The sequence below is a fragment of the Myiozetetes cayanensis genome, unplaced genomic scaffold, assembly GCF_022539395.1.
Source record: "Myiozetetes cayanensis isolate MyiCay16 unplaced genomic scaffold, myiCay2020 scf6-25, whole genome shotgun sequence".
Classification (NCBI taxonomy): domain Eukaryota; kingdom Metazoa; phylum Chordata; class Aves; order Passeriformes; family Tyrannidae; genus Myiozetetes; species Myiozetetes cayanensis.
In genome coordinates this window covers 8,737,210-8,753,443 of record NW_026087853.1, presented here as the reverse complement: position 1 = coordinate 8,753,443, position 16,234 = coordinate 8,737,210, and the positions used below count along the sequence as shown (strand labels likewise).

At 44.1% G+C, this 16,234-nt stretch overlaps 1 protein-coding gene across 2 annotated transcripts in view; it reads left to right on the top strand.

Annotated features, from left to right (window-relative positions):
• Nucleotides 1-16,234, top strand: part of RCOR1 (REST corepressor 1) — an 85,139-nt gene that overhangs the window by 49,945 nt on the left and 18,960 nt on the right. For both annotated transcript variants that reach the window (XM_050335447.1, XM_050335446.1), the window contains 2 exons: nt 10,562-10,614; nt 14,681-14,842. In XM_050335447.1, the coding sequence (XP_050191404.1) occupies nt 10,562-10,614; nt 14,681-14,842 (215 nt within the window). The remainder of the gene's footprint in view (nt 1-10,561; nt 10,615-14,680; nt 14,843-16,234) is intronic.

Below are 16,234 nucleotides of genomic sequence, written 5' to 3'. Positions count from 1 at the left end.
ATGCTTATAGTAGCAATATTGTGAACAGCAAAAAAGAAGATACCAGGCTTCAAAGGCTGTGGGAGTATTCCAGAAATGGCTGAACTGCCTCAAACTTAGCTGCAGTTTTCCCTTTGTTTGTCATCTGCTGTGCTAGTTGCTATTGCAACACTGTGTGGAAATCTCAGAGCAGCTCTTTCATCATTATTGCTGCAGGTTGATATTTCTGGATCCTGAATGAATATTTAAATTAAGAGGAAATTTTAACCCTTTCCCAGCAGTGGAGTCAGGAAAGCAGTGTAGTTCGAGAGAACTAGGGTATATGTTTGGGGTGGGTTTTACCCAAGGTACAATGGATTCTGGCATGTGGGTGGGGGCTTATGTCGTGTTTTGGTTTTTGTGTTTGTTTTTTTTAAACTCACAAACAAACAAAAAAGCAAACAAAACCAAAACTAAGCACAAACAAAAAACCAAACCAAAACACACACACAAAAACAAACAAAACCAAAAAACCAACAACAAAACCAAACCCCAAACAACACAGAAGGAGGAAAAACACCCCACAGAAAAATGTGTTGGAGAGTATCCAGGAAAAGGATGTCTTATCTAAGGTAGCTGTGTTATCCTGAAGGAATTTTTGCTGCTTTGCTGGGAGGGGGGAGGTAGTCATCAGTTTCTTCGTGTGCCTTGTTCTCTCCTGCCACCTGTTTGTTCCTCCTTTTCACTGCAGTGTGATCCAGGCCTTCTCTGAACGTGTCAAGATGACCCACTTTGAAAATGCCGACTGCCACTACTGTGGCTGCCGCGGGATTGAACTGGTGCTGGCGCTTGGAAGGAGCTTTTTTCCTAAGAGAAGTTTAGAGAGATGATGATGTGGATGTAATGGAGTGATGATAGCTGTGTTAAGAGTTACCCTGGCAGCGAGCCTTGATCTGAAATGCATTTGGGAGCAGTCTTAGCCAGCCTGATGGGCGCTGTGTGAGTTGTAGGACCAGTATGACGAGAACTAGCAGGCTGCAGCTACTTCATGCTGCTTGGGCTCAGCCCTGGGACAGGCTGAGTGTGCTCCAGTCTTGCTGGTTTTGCTGGGACGGGTAGGCTTGGGGCATTTCAGAGGACTAGGTCTTTTTTTTCTGTCCCCTTGTCTCTTACTGTAGCTGTGAGTGAAAATAAGAAGGGTCAGGGAACTGGAGGGTAACTATGTTTGTTTGTTTGTTTGTTTTAATTTTTCTTTGGAACAAAGTTAGTCAGCAAATGCATGTTTATAGGTATATCATGGGAGCTGTGCACAAGCAGGGAGGAACTCTTGTGGAGGTGTTTCCACTGAGGAATGCTTGAGTAGGTCATGGCTGTAGCATCTTGCTGGGATGAGTTCATATGCTGCCAAGTGTGACCTTTGCAGAGGTGCTAGTGCAGGAGGTAGAGCAGCCAGGCTTTCTCAAGGACATGTGCCAAAGCTTCTTCATCATAATGTGCTTACTGTGGCATTATTTGCTCTAATTAGTAACCACTCCCATTAGTTAATTTTCCTGTACTCTTATTTTTGCACTCTACATTAAACTAGCTTTCATGATCATGTGCTTCTTGTGCAGATTCATGTTATGGTAGGGTAGTAGTGAATTTTCTAGCACTCCAAGGATTAGTAGTAATAACATAATAACTTCTCAGTAAGGACTAGGCTTCCAAATCCTGGCTAAAAGCTATGACCACCCACCACTGATACTCCAGGGTCTATTTAGGAACATTGGTTTGTCATAGGCTTTTCTGCTCAGTCTCTTTAGGTCAGTCTTGAAGGCTGAGGGCCTCTCTGTAATCCATTTGTTCCATTTCAGCAGATGCTGTATGAGTTTGTAACTTGATTTTTCTCTAAATTGACTTAATTTTATGTATTTTTTTAATACCTTAATATCAGTCAACATAACACTAATACTTTGGTTTGGAGGCTACTGTAATGTCCGGGATCTGGCTGTGGAAGCTTCCTGTCTTTCTGCATGGACTTCTTGGTGAGGTCAAAAACATCTTTGCACCTCTTTTCTTTCAAGTCTGTAGGAAGTAAACAAGTGCAAGAATGGATGCATTGAGTGTTCGTGTCTCCCGAAGGCTGACCTGTCTGTAGCAGGGCGATCCACAGCTGCTGAGGGCAGCAACTCCGTGTGACTCAGACTTGTCTCCTTCCTTTCGCTGCCTGCTGGCTTGCCCGATGCTTCCTTTCTGCCCAAGTGACATCCCTCAAGGAGGTAGCTAGGGGACAAATTGATCATTTCTTTTGCCTTTGTGTCCGGTATAAAGGGAGTCAGCGTGGCTTCTGCTCTCTTGTCACAGGCTTTATTATCAGTAACAATAATAATGAGCTGTAATTTAACCTGATGGCTATTCTGCTCCCGCATACCCCTTGTGTGTGTGCCCTCATGCTGCACAAAGACCCTCTGTCGTGGGGAAGTGAAGTTACACATGCTGTTTAGGAAGCCTGACACAGGGCCTTCATTAGTCTGCATTTCTACAACTGCAGAGAATATAACAGTTCCAGTTCTAGACAGGAGCTTTCCAAAATCTTACTGAGGATGGAAAATGGGCCTTGTGGAAGGTTTCACCCTCTTTTAGAGGGTTTTGGGTCTGGATATTCCTTGGTGGCTTCTGAAGCTGGTTGGCAGCTGGTTGCTTGACGAAGCTTAATGGTATTCTCGCTGACTGTTTTGCAGACCAAGAATTTCGGTGTTATAGCATGACGTGGATGAAGAGCTGAGAATGTTCCTAGGCAGAGTACTGAAACCTTGTATCACACTGCTAGTAGTCTGAATTTGTGGTCTCCCATACTGATTCTGTCATTAGTGTGTGCCAAACTGTATTTTTTTTTTTTTCAAATTAGCAAATCTGGCTTTTGGAAAGGATTCACTGGATCAGGCAATCTCAAGGAGTGAGAAGAATAATTTCCATAAGAAATTCTTCTAACTGAAGTTAGCATCCCCTGCACTGAAGAATATGATGAATTTTTTTTTTGTAATAATCTACCTCTTGTCACAACTGTATTGATGATGTTCCTAGTTGCATTGCTTGGGCATGTTGCTGCCTGTAGTTGAAGTGTATAATCCAAGGCTATAACCTCCCAGTAGAGTGAACTCAAGCCATGGTTTGACAGCAGAATAAATCTGGCTTTAGGGCTTCTTGGACTGAATTGAGAGCACTGTACTGAATAATGCAAAGAGCTGTTCTGCTATAAACTCACTTTGTTGTTGAGGCGTGTGCTGTGTGAATTTATCCAACCTGTAACTTCCTGTCTGTCTTAGAAGGTCATATTTGGGAATGAGTATTCCCTCCCTGCCAGAAGCTAGTGTTTACTGGTTTTGTTTTTACATGGGCTCTAAACCCAGCATCAGTTGCTCTGGCTAATTACATTTAATTCAGTCTAGTGTCTGTGCCTGATTTAGGATCAGGTTTTCACTGCTAAATGATAGACATGCTCAGATCCTGTATGGCCACAGTTTATGTCCCTGGATGATCTGATGTGGCTCTCCTTGTTCTGTGCTAGCTGCCAGAGACAGTGTTTCCTCTCTGTTACTGCCCTGCCAGATCTCCCTCATCCTCTTCTGTTCTGTGGTACATGTAGCAACATCTGGGTGTTGCCCCATTGTGCCCAGGGCTCTGTAGATATTTAAACCTGAGCCATCCCTCCAGTAAAAGGGTGTTCAGTGCTACAGCAGAGCAAATTTATGACTGAAGGTTGAATTTTGTGGATGTATAAGAAGCAACCTTTCTTCCCAGAGCATCCTTTGTGGGTGTCCCTACAATGGGCATCCACATGGCCTTTCCGAGGGAGAACAGCAGCAGCATCACAGAGCAAGAGAGCATCAGCTGTCTGGCTTTCCTTATGGGGATCCTCATTAATACACCGCTCCGTGGATATACACGGTGTGTTAGATCTTTTCTTGGTGTGATGATGTTGGCTGAGGGTGCAGCTTCAGGAATGAACGTGTGTTGGTAAAAGCTTTTAAAAGTAACATGTCTATTAGCAGAAGGCCTTTTCTGGTAAGGAGTTTAATATAGTTTTGGTGAGCTACAAGAACTATGCTAATTTGTCAGTACACCTGTGTCTGCAGTACAGCCTTCTAGCTGGTATAGCAAAATCTAAAGACAGATGAGTTGGATCTTTTACCATTACTGGGGTTTCAACTTTGAACTTGCCCTTAGATGCAGGGCATGCAAAGAGCAGTATTGAAAATAATTTTAAAAGGGGATAGAAAATACGGTGTTTCTTTTCAAAGCTCAGAGGAAGCTTTGGTAGGTATTAGAGCTTTTAAGGGGATTAATCTCCTAGCAGTGGGGCACTCCATTTTACTCCTTGATTTTTTTTCTCTGAAGCTGGAGTTTCCAGGCTCCAGGTGCAGTTCTGTGAGCAACTTTTTCCTCACGAATGCCAGTTTACGTAGCCGTGCCTATTCCTACCCGCCTGCTCATCCCTGCCATTGTGCTGGGGCAAGGAATGAGTTATACTTTTGGCTTGAGCCAGTCTCATCCCTTGCTTAGATCTAGGAGAGCCATCTCTTCTCAGGCCTGTATAATCTCCCAACAAAGTGATTTTTATATGGTATGTAACATGGTATAAACATAAAGAGTGTAAAGCACCGCAGCTGGTGCAGAAGAAGGGGCAACCTGTGTAGGTAGGGCTAGTGCCATGATGGTCTGGAACTGCCCCTCCTGGGAGGTGAGAACATCTCCTTATTTTCAGCCACCATTCAGTGCTTCTATGGCTTCTGCTGCTGCTCAAGGGAGGACACTGATGTGCTGGGAGAGGGTTTTTCGGGTGGAATAGTTTGGCAGTCCGATTCCCTGGGCATGCAGGCAAGTGTGTGTGCTCCCAAGTGGAAAGAGGTGGATGGAGGATAGGAATGAGTAATCTGGTCCTGCTGCCATAGGAGACCTCTAATGCAGTGGCCCCTGTGGTCCTTGATGCGTGGACAAGACATGATACGCAAGTGAAATCTCAGCACGAGGGAGGTAAGCGGGTGGGAGGTTGGTATATCCTGTGGAGTTACCATGCCTTGCATGTTTTCCCTTGCTCCTGTTCAAGTAAACTTTTCCAGGTAAGGTAGGTTTTCCTTTGCCTTGCAGTTGCCTCCAGACCTTTTCCTCACCTGCTATAGGTGCAGTGGAATTGAGACCTAAATCTTCTTGTGCCTTCAGTTGCATGAAGTGATTTTTAAGTAACCTTTGTATCTGTAACTAGCACTTTTCTGTTCCTAGAGACAGTGTTAAAGGACACTGTGTGCCTTCCCAGGTGGGAGCAACAAAGGACAAAAAAAATGTGTACTGTGTGCTGCCTATTACACACTTCACATCATATCATACCAAGAAAAGGAAATAGCTTTTCCAAGGAAAAGAACCTTTTGAATAGAAACACAGAATGATTAAGGTTAGAAAGACCTCTAAGATCAGGTGGGTTTTGCTTTCTTTTAAGTGATTTTGTTCAGGCTTTGATCTCTTTCTGCTTCCCCTGCTTCCAGTTGCAGCTAACTTCAGGGAGACAGTTGTCCAAACGCGCATGCTTTTGGCAGCTTCTTCTCCCGAGCTGGGACCACGAGGTGGCAGGAGTGTTCCATCGGTGCAGCCAGGGCAGCGGGACGGCAATGCAGCTGCTCATTTTTTATAGTCAAGGCAAAAACTGTGCTTAGTTGTTTGTATACCATCATAATTGTGTTTTGAAATTTCGACAAACTTCACGTGTATGTCTACATGTCCTTATTTTCATTATATAGTATTGAATTGGTTTGGGTCTTGACTTTTTTCTTTTTTTTTTTTGATTTTCTTTTTTTTTCACCCTGTTCTCAGGGGAGATAGAGGGGAAGGGGAGATGTATAGCAACATCCAGAATTCCTTGCAGGTTCCAACATTGATCAAACCCTGTGAAGCACATTACTGAGGCTGTGAAGGATGCTGCTTTTGTCCTCATTTCACCTCGTTCTGTCAGGGTATTGCATCACGTAATATGCAAAGTGTTCAGAGCTCCTGCAGTACCCTAGTAATAGGGGTGAACTGAGGTTGCAGCAACAGCCCTACCTCTGCATTCCTCTTGCTTTCTATAGGCTTTAGCACACTCACTTATGCTGCAAACCCTCCTTGGGGTCATTGAGTCCACTGAACATGATGTGATCCTTGTGGGGTCATTAAGAAGCGATTGGGGGGGGGGAATTCTTCAGGAAGATCCACTTGGAGAGATCATAATGTGATTAAATGGTGCAGAGGGGAGTCATTATTTTCAGATGTTTATCTTTTCAGAGTTCTCCTGCCCCCCTGAAATTAATGCTCCTGTTTTACATCTCTCGATTCTCTGTTCAAGGATGCGGGACTGAAAATCAGCAATGCAGTTGTTTGCTCTTGTTCCTCCTTCCCTCTGTCAGCCAAGAGGGTCCCCTTTCTTTTCCTCTAGTGAGGAATTCTTGCAGGGAGATGGTTAGCAGAAGGAAAGTGTTTATGAGACAGATGACTGGAAACAAGAACGCAAAATTCAGGGGGTTGATGGTACCATTTTGGTCAAAGGCCCCTCTCTAGATGACGGGGGATGAAAACATCTTTCTCTGCTTTCTTTCCCACTCCTTTCAATTTCCCGTATCTCTTTGGCTGTGTTAGTGCTATACCCAGGGTACTTTGGTCATCTAATTGTATTTGGGAGAGGTGTGTGTTAGCGTTTGAGCACTCTGTGCCCCTCTTTGCTGGTGACTGTGTATGTGAGGCTCTGTTCCCTCTGTGTCCCTGCCTTTTGTGCTGCTTCTGCCTTCCTGAGCGTGACGGGCTGTAGGAAAGGGCTCTTTGGGCCAGTGTTCCTCCTTTTTGGGTGTGGGGTGGACAGGGAGATCCTGCTCATTCCCACACAGCTAAAATGTATGCAAGAGAAGAAATGTAGCCAAGTAGGTAAAGAAATAACAGTTTATGGTTCTCTTTTCTGTCCCTCCCCCCATCTGGTTTCTAGTAGCAACAAGAGCCTTCACAGGAGCAATGCATCTCCTGTGTCACACGACTGTTTCTATTCAAGTATCATTGTATTTTTGGTCTGGTCTGTCGAAATATCTTTCTGGCATAGTGAAATGAGTTGGATGGGAGGGAAGGATACTCCTGTCTGCCCTGTTTGGGGAAAACTTGTGCTGGTATAAAGAATGCATGGTGGTGTATTTTATGCTGGGGAAATGGGATGGGAGTGCTCTGCTGCTCTTGCCTATTCTCTTCTGGAAAGCAGTGAAGAGCTGTGCTGGCAAACTGTCTCTTCTGGTGTAAGCAGAGCTCTGCCCCAGGCTCCTCTGGCTCTGAACTGTGGTGTCTAAACAGATTGCTGGGTTACCCACTGAGCGTGACTGAATGCCACTGAAATGCAGTGGAGCAGAATTTCACGTGCCTGCTGCCCTGTGCCTGCTAGAGTTGTGTGGGGAAAGCAGAGATGGAAGAGGGCACTTATTTATCTGGTGTGGCATGTAAAGCATTAAGCTTGTGGCAATTCCAGGCTCTACTGGTATGGGAGACTGAAGGGATCCTGTGACTCAAATGGTGCTGTGCTCTTCCTTGCTTACTTCATGTGGAGGGGGAGGGTAAAGAAAGAGCAATCGGAAGGATTGCTTAAGGGACTGTCATACCTCTCAGATGGTGCAAGCATCAAAGCAAGTGAGCCCACAATTAGCCAAGACAGGCAGAATGGGCTAGATTGTCAGTAATTGGGAAGGAAACAGGCCAAGGGAAGAGTACAGTGGTGTACTCCTTGTCCTTCCTTCACCCACAAACTCTCCTGGTGTATAGAAGGAGCATTGCTATGTGCTTATGGTCAGTTTACTGCCTTATTGCTTTTTTCTTATTTTCTTTTCTCCTCACTGTAACAATGAGGTGTAATACTGATGTGCTACAGAACCTACTGTGACAGGAAAAGCATCTTGTGTCCAGTCACTCATGATCTACTGTTTGACTCAGTGATGTATTGACTTGATTGAGGAGAAATCCTGCTGATATTTGGGAACCTTGCTAATATTCTTGCTCAGTTAGGAGAGAAAATGCTCTAATGATTTTTTGGGGGGCTGGAAAGCAACTATGCTTTCATTACTTACAGCATCTGGCATAAGAAAGGTAATACACTGGAAAGGAGAACGACCTCATCTCCTCTCTGTATATATTAAAGGATAAGATGCTGAAATCAAATGAGGAACTGTAGATCTTTCCACAGTGAAAGCGAGGTACTTAATGCAGCAGTACTTAGTATTCAGGAGCTTAATTCAGCCTTGGACTTCAGAGAATTCAGCTCCTTTCCCTCCTTCCTTCGCCTCCTTCTTAGACAAAATATATAACACTGCATGTGCAATATCTGTTTTAAGGAAGCTGAGAACATTTAGCTGAAGTACAGGGAAATGCTGCGTGTAGGGTTTCCTGGCAACTTTTTTTGGTGTGTGGTTTTATAACCATCTATAACTGGAAGCACCTAAATTTGTTCTTTTGCCCACATCTTACTGATGTTCCCTGCCCTGTTTGGCATGTGGAGGGAAGGGATGGTGTGTATCCCTTCTCTGTCCCTGCTTACCCTGTGTGGCCCTCCTGGACCATGTTCTCCCCTTAGGATGTGGGTTTGCAAGTTGTTTTTCTTTTTTTTCCCCACGGCAAAGCTGATTTTTAAGGTTTGTACTAGCCTTTGGTTGCTCTCAAGATAGTCTATTAGGCAATGCAGCAAATTCAGCCTAGGAAGTTTTTGTCATTGTCCCAATCACCTGCACTGCCTTTTCAATTATTTTACTGTGTTTACCTTGTGCAAGAAAAGGTTGTTCATGAGAAGGGATGGTTTTCATCCCAGTTCAGCACGGTCCTTAGAAACAATTTGGCTTGGGCAGACGGACGTGTTTGTGCTGCAGCAGTGCAAATGAATGGTTGTGACTGCACCTTTTTCCAAAGGGCTAACAAAGCTTTTACTGAATGTATCCAGAACACGAACCAGCAAACAGGTTCATCAGCCCATTGGTAGCTGCCATTGTGTGCGGGTGGGAGCTTGGACGAGCAAGAACCTCACAGAGTCCCCTTGCTAATGTGTAACTGTGCCTGTGTTTATTGCGTGCTCTTCTGCCACAACATGTGGCTGTATTAATATTCTCACAGACTTTTCCATGGCATTTAAAACCTTCTTTTGCAACACCTCTTTGTGAAAATTAACAAATGCTTCTCCTTTCCATATGAAGGTCTGGCATTGGTACCACATATCATATTGACATAGGATGTTTACTTTAAGTACCTAGATTTAAATAGTTATTAATGACAAGCTGAAAATAAGAGACTGTTGCTCTCCTGCTGTGTGTTTTCTCATTTATCCTTCCTGTTTTCCCAGTACCTTTTGAGTTTATTGCTTAGCTGAAGGAGTAATTGAGGAATGTCACAACTTGAAGGAAAAACTTTTTAAAAATACTACGCTATTCCCCAACAGTGTTCATAAAGTCAGAAAACATGGGAGAAGCACATTTGAGAGCTGAAGTTAATCATGAGGCCAAACCATGGGAAATGTGGCTTCCTTACCTGTAGAGTGCATAGAAACATTCTCCTTCTAGGGGTGCTATGCATGCTCTCCATGAGTCTGGTGCTCAGTACAGGAATTTGCTTGCATCCCTCCCTGGGTATCTGTAGCAAAGGCAGGGGGAATGATTTTTGAGTTCATCATGAAGTCCAAAATTTGTGGAAGAATGAGATTCTCCAGACAATGAGTGCTTCTAGCAACTTCCACTCCATTAGGTGAAATAGGAGTCTCACCTTTCAGACTGAATCTTTATTTTCAGAGGTGCTACCATTACAGTGTGGTTAATAATGAGTAAGCATAAGGGCACAGCTTTCAGAACACCACTACTGGTACTGACTTTGATCCAGTCCTCTCAAATGGCCGCTGTTGCATATAATGTATACTCAGTCACTCACAGTGAAAGAGACAATTGGGTTTTAGTCCCATTTATACGAAATATAACTGCTCAGGGCATTTTCACACTGTAAAGGTTAAAAGCTTGTGGGGGACTAATAATACGTAGAGGTGGGGTCCGGTCCAAGATGAAAATTGCTGAGGCCTAAGAGTAGAAAAATTTGCCAAGATATCTGCAGTGGTTGTGCAACACTAGGAGTCTGGCAGTATTGAAAGGTATGGATTGTGTTTGGGGATGTTTTTCCTTAAGAAAACAACTGATTTGGGGGATTAAAAAAATCTCCAACAAACAAAACAAACCACAACAAAGCAAACATTCTCCTCCCCCCCCCCCAAAAAAAAAAAAAAAGCTGATGCAGTTATGTCTACAGTTTTGGGGGACAAGTTCTGAAATATTATATGCTATGTTTCAGAAATATGGGAACTGGATTGGATATCATGCATCATTTAGGCTTGTTAAGAAAATATGTAGTAGTTTGTCTGGTGACTATTGTTTTTCTTTTGTTTCCTTCCTTTCCTGAATTGTTGGGAACAGCAGCTGTTCATCAGAGTTCTCCGTGGAGGACTGAAGTCAGAGCTGCAGATCTGGGTTTTAAACTGGGAAGGGCAAGAGAAAAAGAGATGAGATCATTATATGAAGTGCTCTTATACCTTTTCTTTGTTTTTCAGTGGACGAATATATTGCCATTGCTAAAGAGAAGCATGGATACAATATGGAGCAGGTAACAACCCTTTGAATACTTACTTTAAAATATTTTTCAACTTGTATTAAAACATGACTTCAAGTGACTGCCTAGAACTGCTTCTTCCCTTCTGTACTGACTGTGTTTTCTTTTCTCCTACTTATCCCAAAACTGACTGATCCTAGTAACAGCAAGCTGTGCTCTGAGGGTATGGAGTTCATCTGTAGTTTTATCTTGGGATATGGAGTTAGCCCCTAGTTTTACATGGAGAGTCAAAAAAAAGAAAAACAAACCCACTGTAATTTCTGACAGAGTCTGACCATAAGTGTTTTGCATCCTCTGGTGACTACCTCTTGCACACTTTCAGAACCCCTAAACAATGTTAAAAAGATTGGCTTGTCGTTGGACAGCTGCCTGATTGCATTGCAGTTTCCAGCTGACTGCTCCATCTCTTGCTTCATGGATGTCTTGGCAGTTATTAATGAGCTATTGAACCATCATATACTTTTCTGAGGCAAACCAATATCCACAGTTATTTACCTTAAAACTGTGTTGCAAATCATTTTGCATTTCATAGATGAGCACCTTGCCTGTCGGTGCAGTAACAGTGGGTGACTTTGCCAGCTGTCACTGACATTAGACAGTACCTGTAGTCTAGGGATGGGAATCCTGGTCTGAGGAGCAGATCTCCCCTTTACTCCCTGTGGTCTAGGATTGTGTACTAATCTTTCCTGTTTTCACTAACATCGATTTCAACACTTGTTGTGGAGATGAGTAGATCTGTGTCCGGGAAACTTTTCTGAATTCTCTGGAGTTTCCTTATGCACTAATACTTGCCCGGAAAGAGAAGGCAGGGGATCTCATGACTTACTGAATTGTCAAATCACATACTGTCTCTACAAAGGGATTCTACAAGAACTTGGAAGTTTGTAAAATTGTTCAGGCAGAACATAGAAACCCGTGACTTGGATGGGCAAGGGCTTCTATTTAAATGATTCTGCTGTCATCTTTGAGTCAGACTTTCGGTGGGTGCTCAAAAAGACTTCTTGCTGAACAAGAACATTGAAATTGAGATAGCCAGCAAAATTTCCAGCAAACCCAGGAATGATCAGACTTGATAACTGTAGTTTCAAAGAGCAGAAAATAGCTATAAAAGGAACATGAAAGCTTCAAAAGGCTATGAACTTAAAATGAACATAAAGATGGTAACTCTCTTCACCTGATGTGGGTATACCCTAATATTGTATATTGTGGGTAATATTGGCCAAGAGAGATGGTCTCAGAGTAATAGATACGGGTTTCATTATTTCAGTGGAGAATTGATGTTTGGAGAATATAGACTGATACAAAAGACTGATCAAAATGAAGCTTGTCATTTTTAAAATTAAAAAAAAAAAAAAACCAATCACTGAATTCTTGTCATTTGAGAAACTTAAATTTAGCTAGCAGAGATTTACATTCATTTTAATGTTGGAAATACAAACCTCCCACTCATTCCTTGAAGTCTTTTTCTCCTTTTTCCTCTTCTCTGTGTACAGAAGTTGTAGGACTTGCCACACCAGGATGTAAAGTGGCTGAGCAATGTGTAAAAATTTCCTACTTCTAAAAATTTTCTCATTCATACTATAGTACTCTCACATAATACTCTGGAGTCAAACATGTTTCCCAGGTCCTTTGGGGTTTCCTAGACAGCTTACACTAGGCACTTTCAGGAAATAACTGGAGAGGATCTATTTTCTATTGCTCTGGAAGGCATGTATTCATTTTGTATTATAGGGACAAGTGTCAAGGCTTTCCAATCAGGATGATTGGTTGTGTCACCAAGGGACACTCGGTCTTCAGCAGGTATCATCGGAGTTGCTGTTGGCTGGGTAACTGTGGACAAGCTGGAAGCCAGTCAGAACTTGCTTTAGCAATTGGCCACCGTCTCTGGGCTTTGCTGGCCACGGCAGCCCTCTCCCACACACATCCCCCTGACAGCTGGTCTCTTTGGACCTCTGTCCAGGTGGCTTGGCCTGGAATCCCTGCATGGAGATTCCTGTTCTTCCACCTGTGCCCACTGCCCAAGGCCTCCCTTTGCAGACTAAGACATACCAATCTGTTGAAGGGAGTGGTGAGCAGCTGGCAGGTGCAGGATGTGTGCCAGCCCTCCTCTGCCCAGCGTTGTTCCTGTCCAGCCCAGCCGGCCACATCTGTGCCATGTGCAGCTCCCAGCCCTGTCCTTTCTCTCCCCTTGCCTGTGGCTGAGTGCCCTGTTGGCTCTGCTGCTGTTGGATGATGGCTGGAGGCTCGGGGCCGTGCTGGTGGGAGTCTCTGCAGCTTTGCCAGCTGGAGGCCAGGCAAAGGGCAGGTTCCCACAGGCCAGTGAGCTCTGGCAGGGCAAGCCCACTTGAGCTGGTGGTGCAAACAGCTGTCGGTGTTTGTGCTGAGCTGTGTCAATCGCGGGCTTTTGGAAGCACTACAGTAAGTCTGGCTGTGAGCCGTGCTTTCCTACCAGCCTGTGTCAGACACGCCGGGACAAAGGAGTCTGGGAAAGCTGTGTACTTACCTGTGTATGAGCGCAGAGTTCTTCTAGGGCAGCACGGGGGGGAAGAGGAATATTGCTCTGCTGTTAAAACAAACCTGTAAGGAAAATCTTTTGTTTACCTTTTGCTTTGTGTAAGCAACTGTCCCCTCAGCCCTTGCTAGCATCTCAGTGGTATTTAATGCTACCCTGCCCTCCTCCCAAAATGTCTTGCTCCTTGTTTTACCCTTGCTTCCTCATGGGGATATTTAGTACAGCTTGTGTCTGAAGCTGAAAAGGATGTCAGGGGAGAGAAAACTCAGTCCTTCATGACTGTAGAATAGTTCCTTTGGCCCCATGCTTGCCAGAGTGGCTGTGTGGCTCCTGTGACATCTTGAGTGACTGTAATGCAACCAAGACTACTACTTGTTCTGCATGGAGGCAGAAGGGAAGAGAGGGTGTCCGGGCAGCACTGAGAGGCCAGTAGGGTCCAGGCAAGATCTTGGATATCACTAACATTTGCGTACTCTCTGTATAATCTTACGGGACACAAGATCCCATAAAGGAACTGCTTTTTGCATAGCAAAGCATAGTGGGGAAACCCCAGATTTGGAGGGATTTTGTAACGCTGAGCAGCCAGGGCGAAACTACTAGAAGAGGGTAACTATGGCTGCGAAACCTGAGCTGAGTTTGCATATGATGAGCAGGTTACTCTTACGTTTTACTCAGCATGTTGGGGATTGTTTTCACTTCACAGCCATTGTGAAAGGCTGGTTTTTAGCTCTGCAGAGTCAGGCCTTCCCAAAATGACTTGCAGTGGTTGCTGGCATGCCAGAGGCAGTGATGTGTCATAACACACAGGGGCTGTGCACCCCTGGGAGGGGGGAGCTGCCTGTGAGTGACTCGGAGGCAGCAGGAGGAGAATGGTTTGCAGGTGCTGAAGCACAGCACATGCACTTTGTCTTTGGAACCGAGAATGAGAGACTGCAGAAGTGAAATGAGGCATCTCTCAAGGGAACAAACGAGCAGCCCCCAAAATGAGTGAGATTTATTCCTTCTTTGGTCCAGGGACATTTTAGCGGCAAGTCAAGGTTGTGCATGCTCCTTCTTCCAGTTCTTCTCTCATCCTCTAACCCTTTTACCCCTCCCCCTCAGAAAGAACACCATAAACAACCATAAGAACCCGTAGTCCCCTAAACCATCTTTCTGATTGTCAGGAAATAGAGTTCAGCACTGGCAAGAGACTGTTTTTTTACCTAGACTTCCCAAGTCTTTGCTTAGCTTTCCTGTGCATACCATGATGAATAAAGCTGGAGTAATTTCTTCAGTTTTCTTCTCCCACCTTTCTGTTGCTGCTCTCTTATTATGTGACTACATGTGTGTTTTTGATAAACTTCAGGTTGATCTTCACAGCCTAGGTGGGGATCAGATTCCAGGTGTCTTGCACTCAGAAAAGCATCTGATGTAGCTGTGAATTAAAATTATACCTAATGTGTTGCCTGAGAAAAATGTTGTAGCTCTCCCTTTCCGTTTTCCAGTCATGTTTCATTTTACAGTTATTTCCAATGACAATTGTCCCCTTGGTGTCTGTGTTATTTCTAGGCCCTTGGGATGCTGTTTTGGCACAAGCACAACATCGAGAAGTCTTTGGCAGATCTGCCAAACTTTACTCCGTTCCCAGATGAGTGGACAGTGGAAGACAAGGTCTTGTTTGAACAGGCCTTCAGTTTCCATGGGAAAACTTTTCACAGGATCCAGCAAATGGTAAGTGGTTTCACAGGAGTGGAAAAGCAGAACAGGCGGTTGGACTGTCATCTTCAGTGCTGATTGTGCTGAATGCATGTGTAATGCTCTTGGGAGAGGCCAGAGGGGATGTTAGAGGGAAAATACTACCATGAATAGAAAGAAATAATATTGTTTCCAGAGTCTCTGTAGAAGTGTTTTCCTAAAGTGCTTTACTGGTTCAGGATAGACTTCGACTGTACAATTTTTTTGGTTGGAAATTACAGTTTTCAGTCCCTTGTGTGCCATGGTAGTGTTTGTCTCAGCTGGAGTTCAGGCTCGGTCTGTACACACGTGCCCACACGCACACACGCAATAAAGATCATCTCTGTGCAAAGTTGATTTCCTTTCTTACAGCCTGCTTTTTAGGAATTAATTTTATTTAACTATGAAGTCTGTCCTAAATGTGATTTGGGACTGTCAGCGGACGCTGTGGTGGAGGTTTATACATCATTGCAAGCATTCAGTCCTTCGATTTTGGTTGGTATTGATACTGTTTTAAACTGTGATTGAAAACTTCAAGGGTAGATTTCTGCCTGAAAGGGAGGTGCTAGGGGAGTGTGCAATTTTCTTTTGAAAGAGGCAGAGCATGGGATGCAAAAAAACTTTTATTAATTGTATCTTGAGAGTGTCTTCAAGTTCATTACCTGGGTGGGAACCAGACTTTGTCCTTTGCTCTACTTCATTAAAGTGCCTTGCAAGTATTCCAGCATGATGCAGTTACATTGGCTGTGCCCCTTTGAAGTGAGCATAGGCTGTTGCAGTCTGTCTGTTCAGCCTCTTTAACAGCACATGTGAAGGTCTGTGTTGCTGATCTGCTGAAAAGTGAAAGCTGACTTGCCTTCCACGGATGAAGAAAAACTGCCAGATCCCTTTTCAAAAGGGAGGAACAGAAAGAGGCTTGTTCTCCTCGTGTCCTCCTTGAATGTTGCTTCACTGATGTCCATTTCCAAATATTCTTGGAGTCCTAGAGTCTCCCACTCCCTTTGCTCAGGTGATAGGGCTTGCACCAACTGTGGCAGTCTGGAGTTGTGGAACTCTTTGAAGGGTGAAGCTTCTTTATTCCTCTGTTTTTATATAGGGAGAAATAAACGGGAGGAGAATGTCCTGAGGAAAAAAAGAGAACATAAAGCCCATCCTGTTGCTTGGTTTAAATGCTAAAGCAAGAAATTCTCCATTCAGTTTATGTGCAAGAGCATGGCTCTGTCCCTCAGTGAAGTGCATTCCAATACAGGGATGCCAAGCTAATACAGTGTTCCCTTGGTAATGATACTTTTTTACTGTTGCTCCCAGGAAAGCCATGCTGCATGAAAGAAATTAAATAGCAAGAAGCTTTGTGTTTAGCAGGGGACAGGAATCAATGGCTTGGGAGCA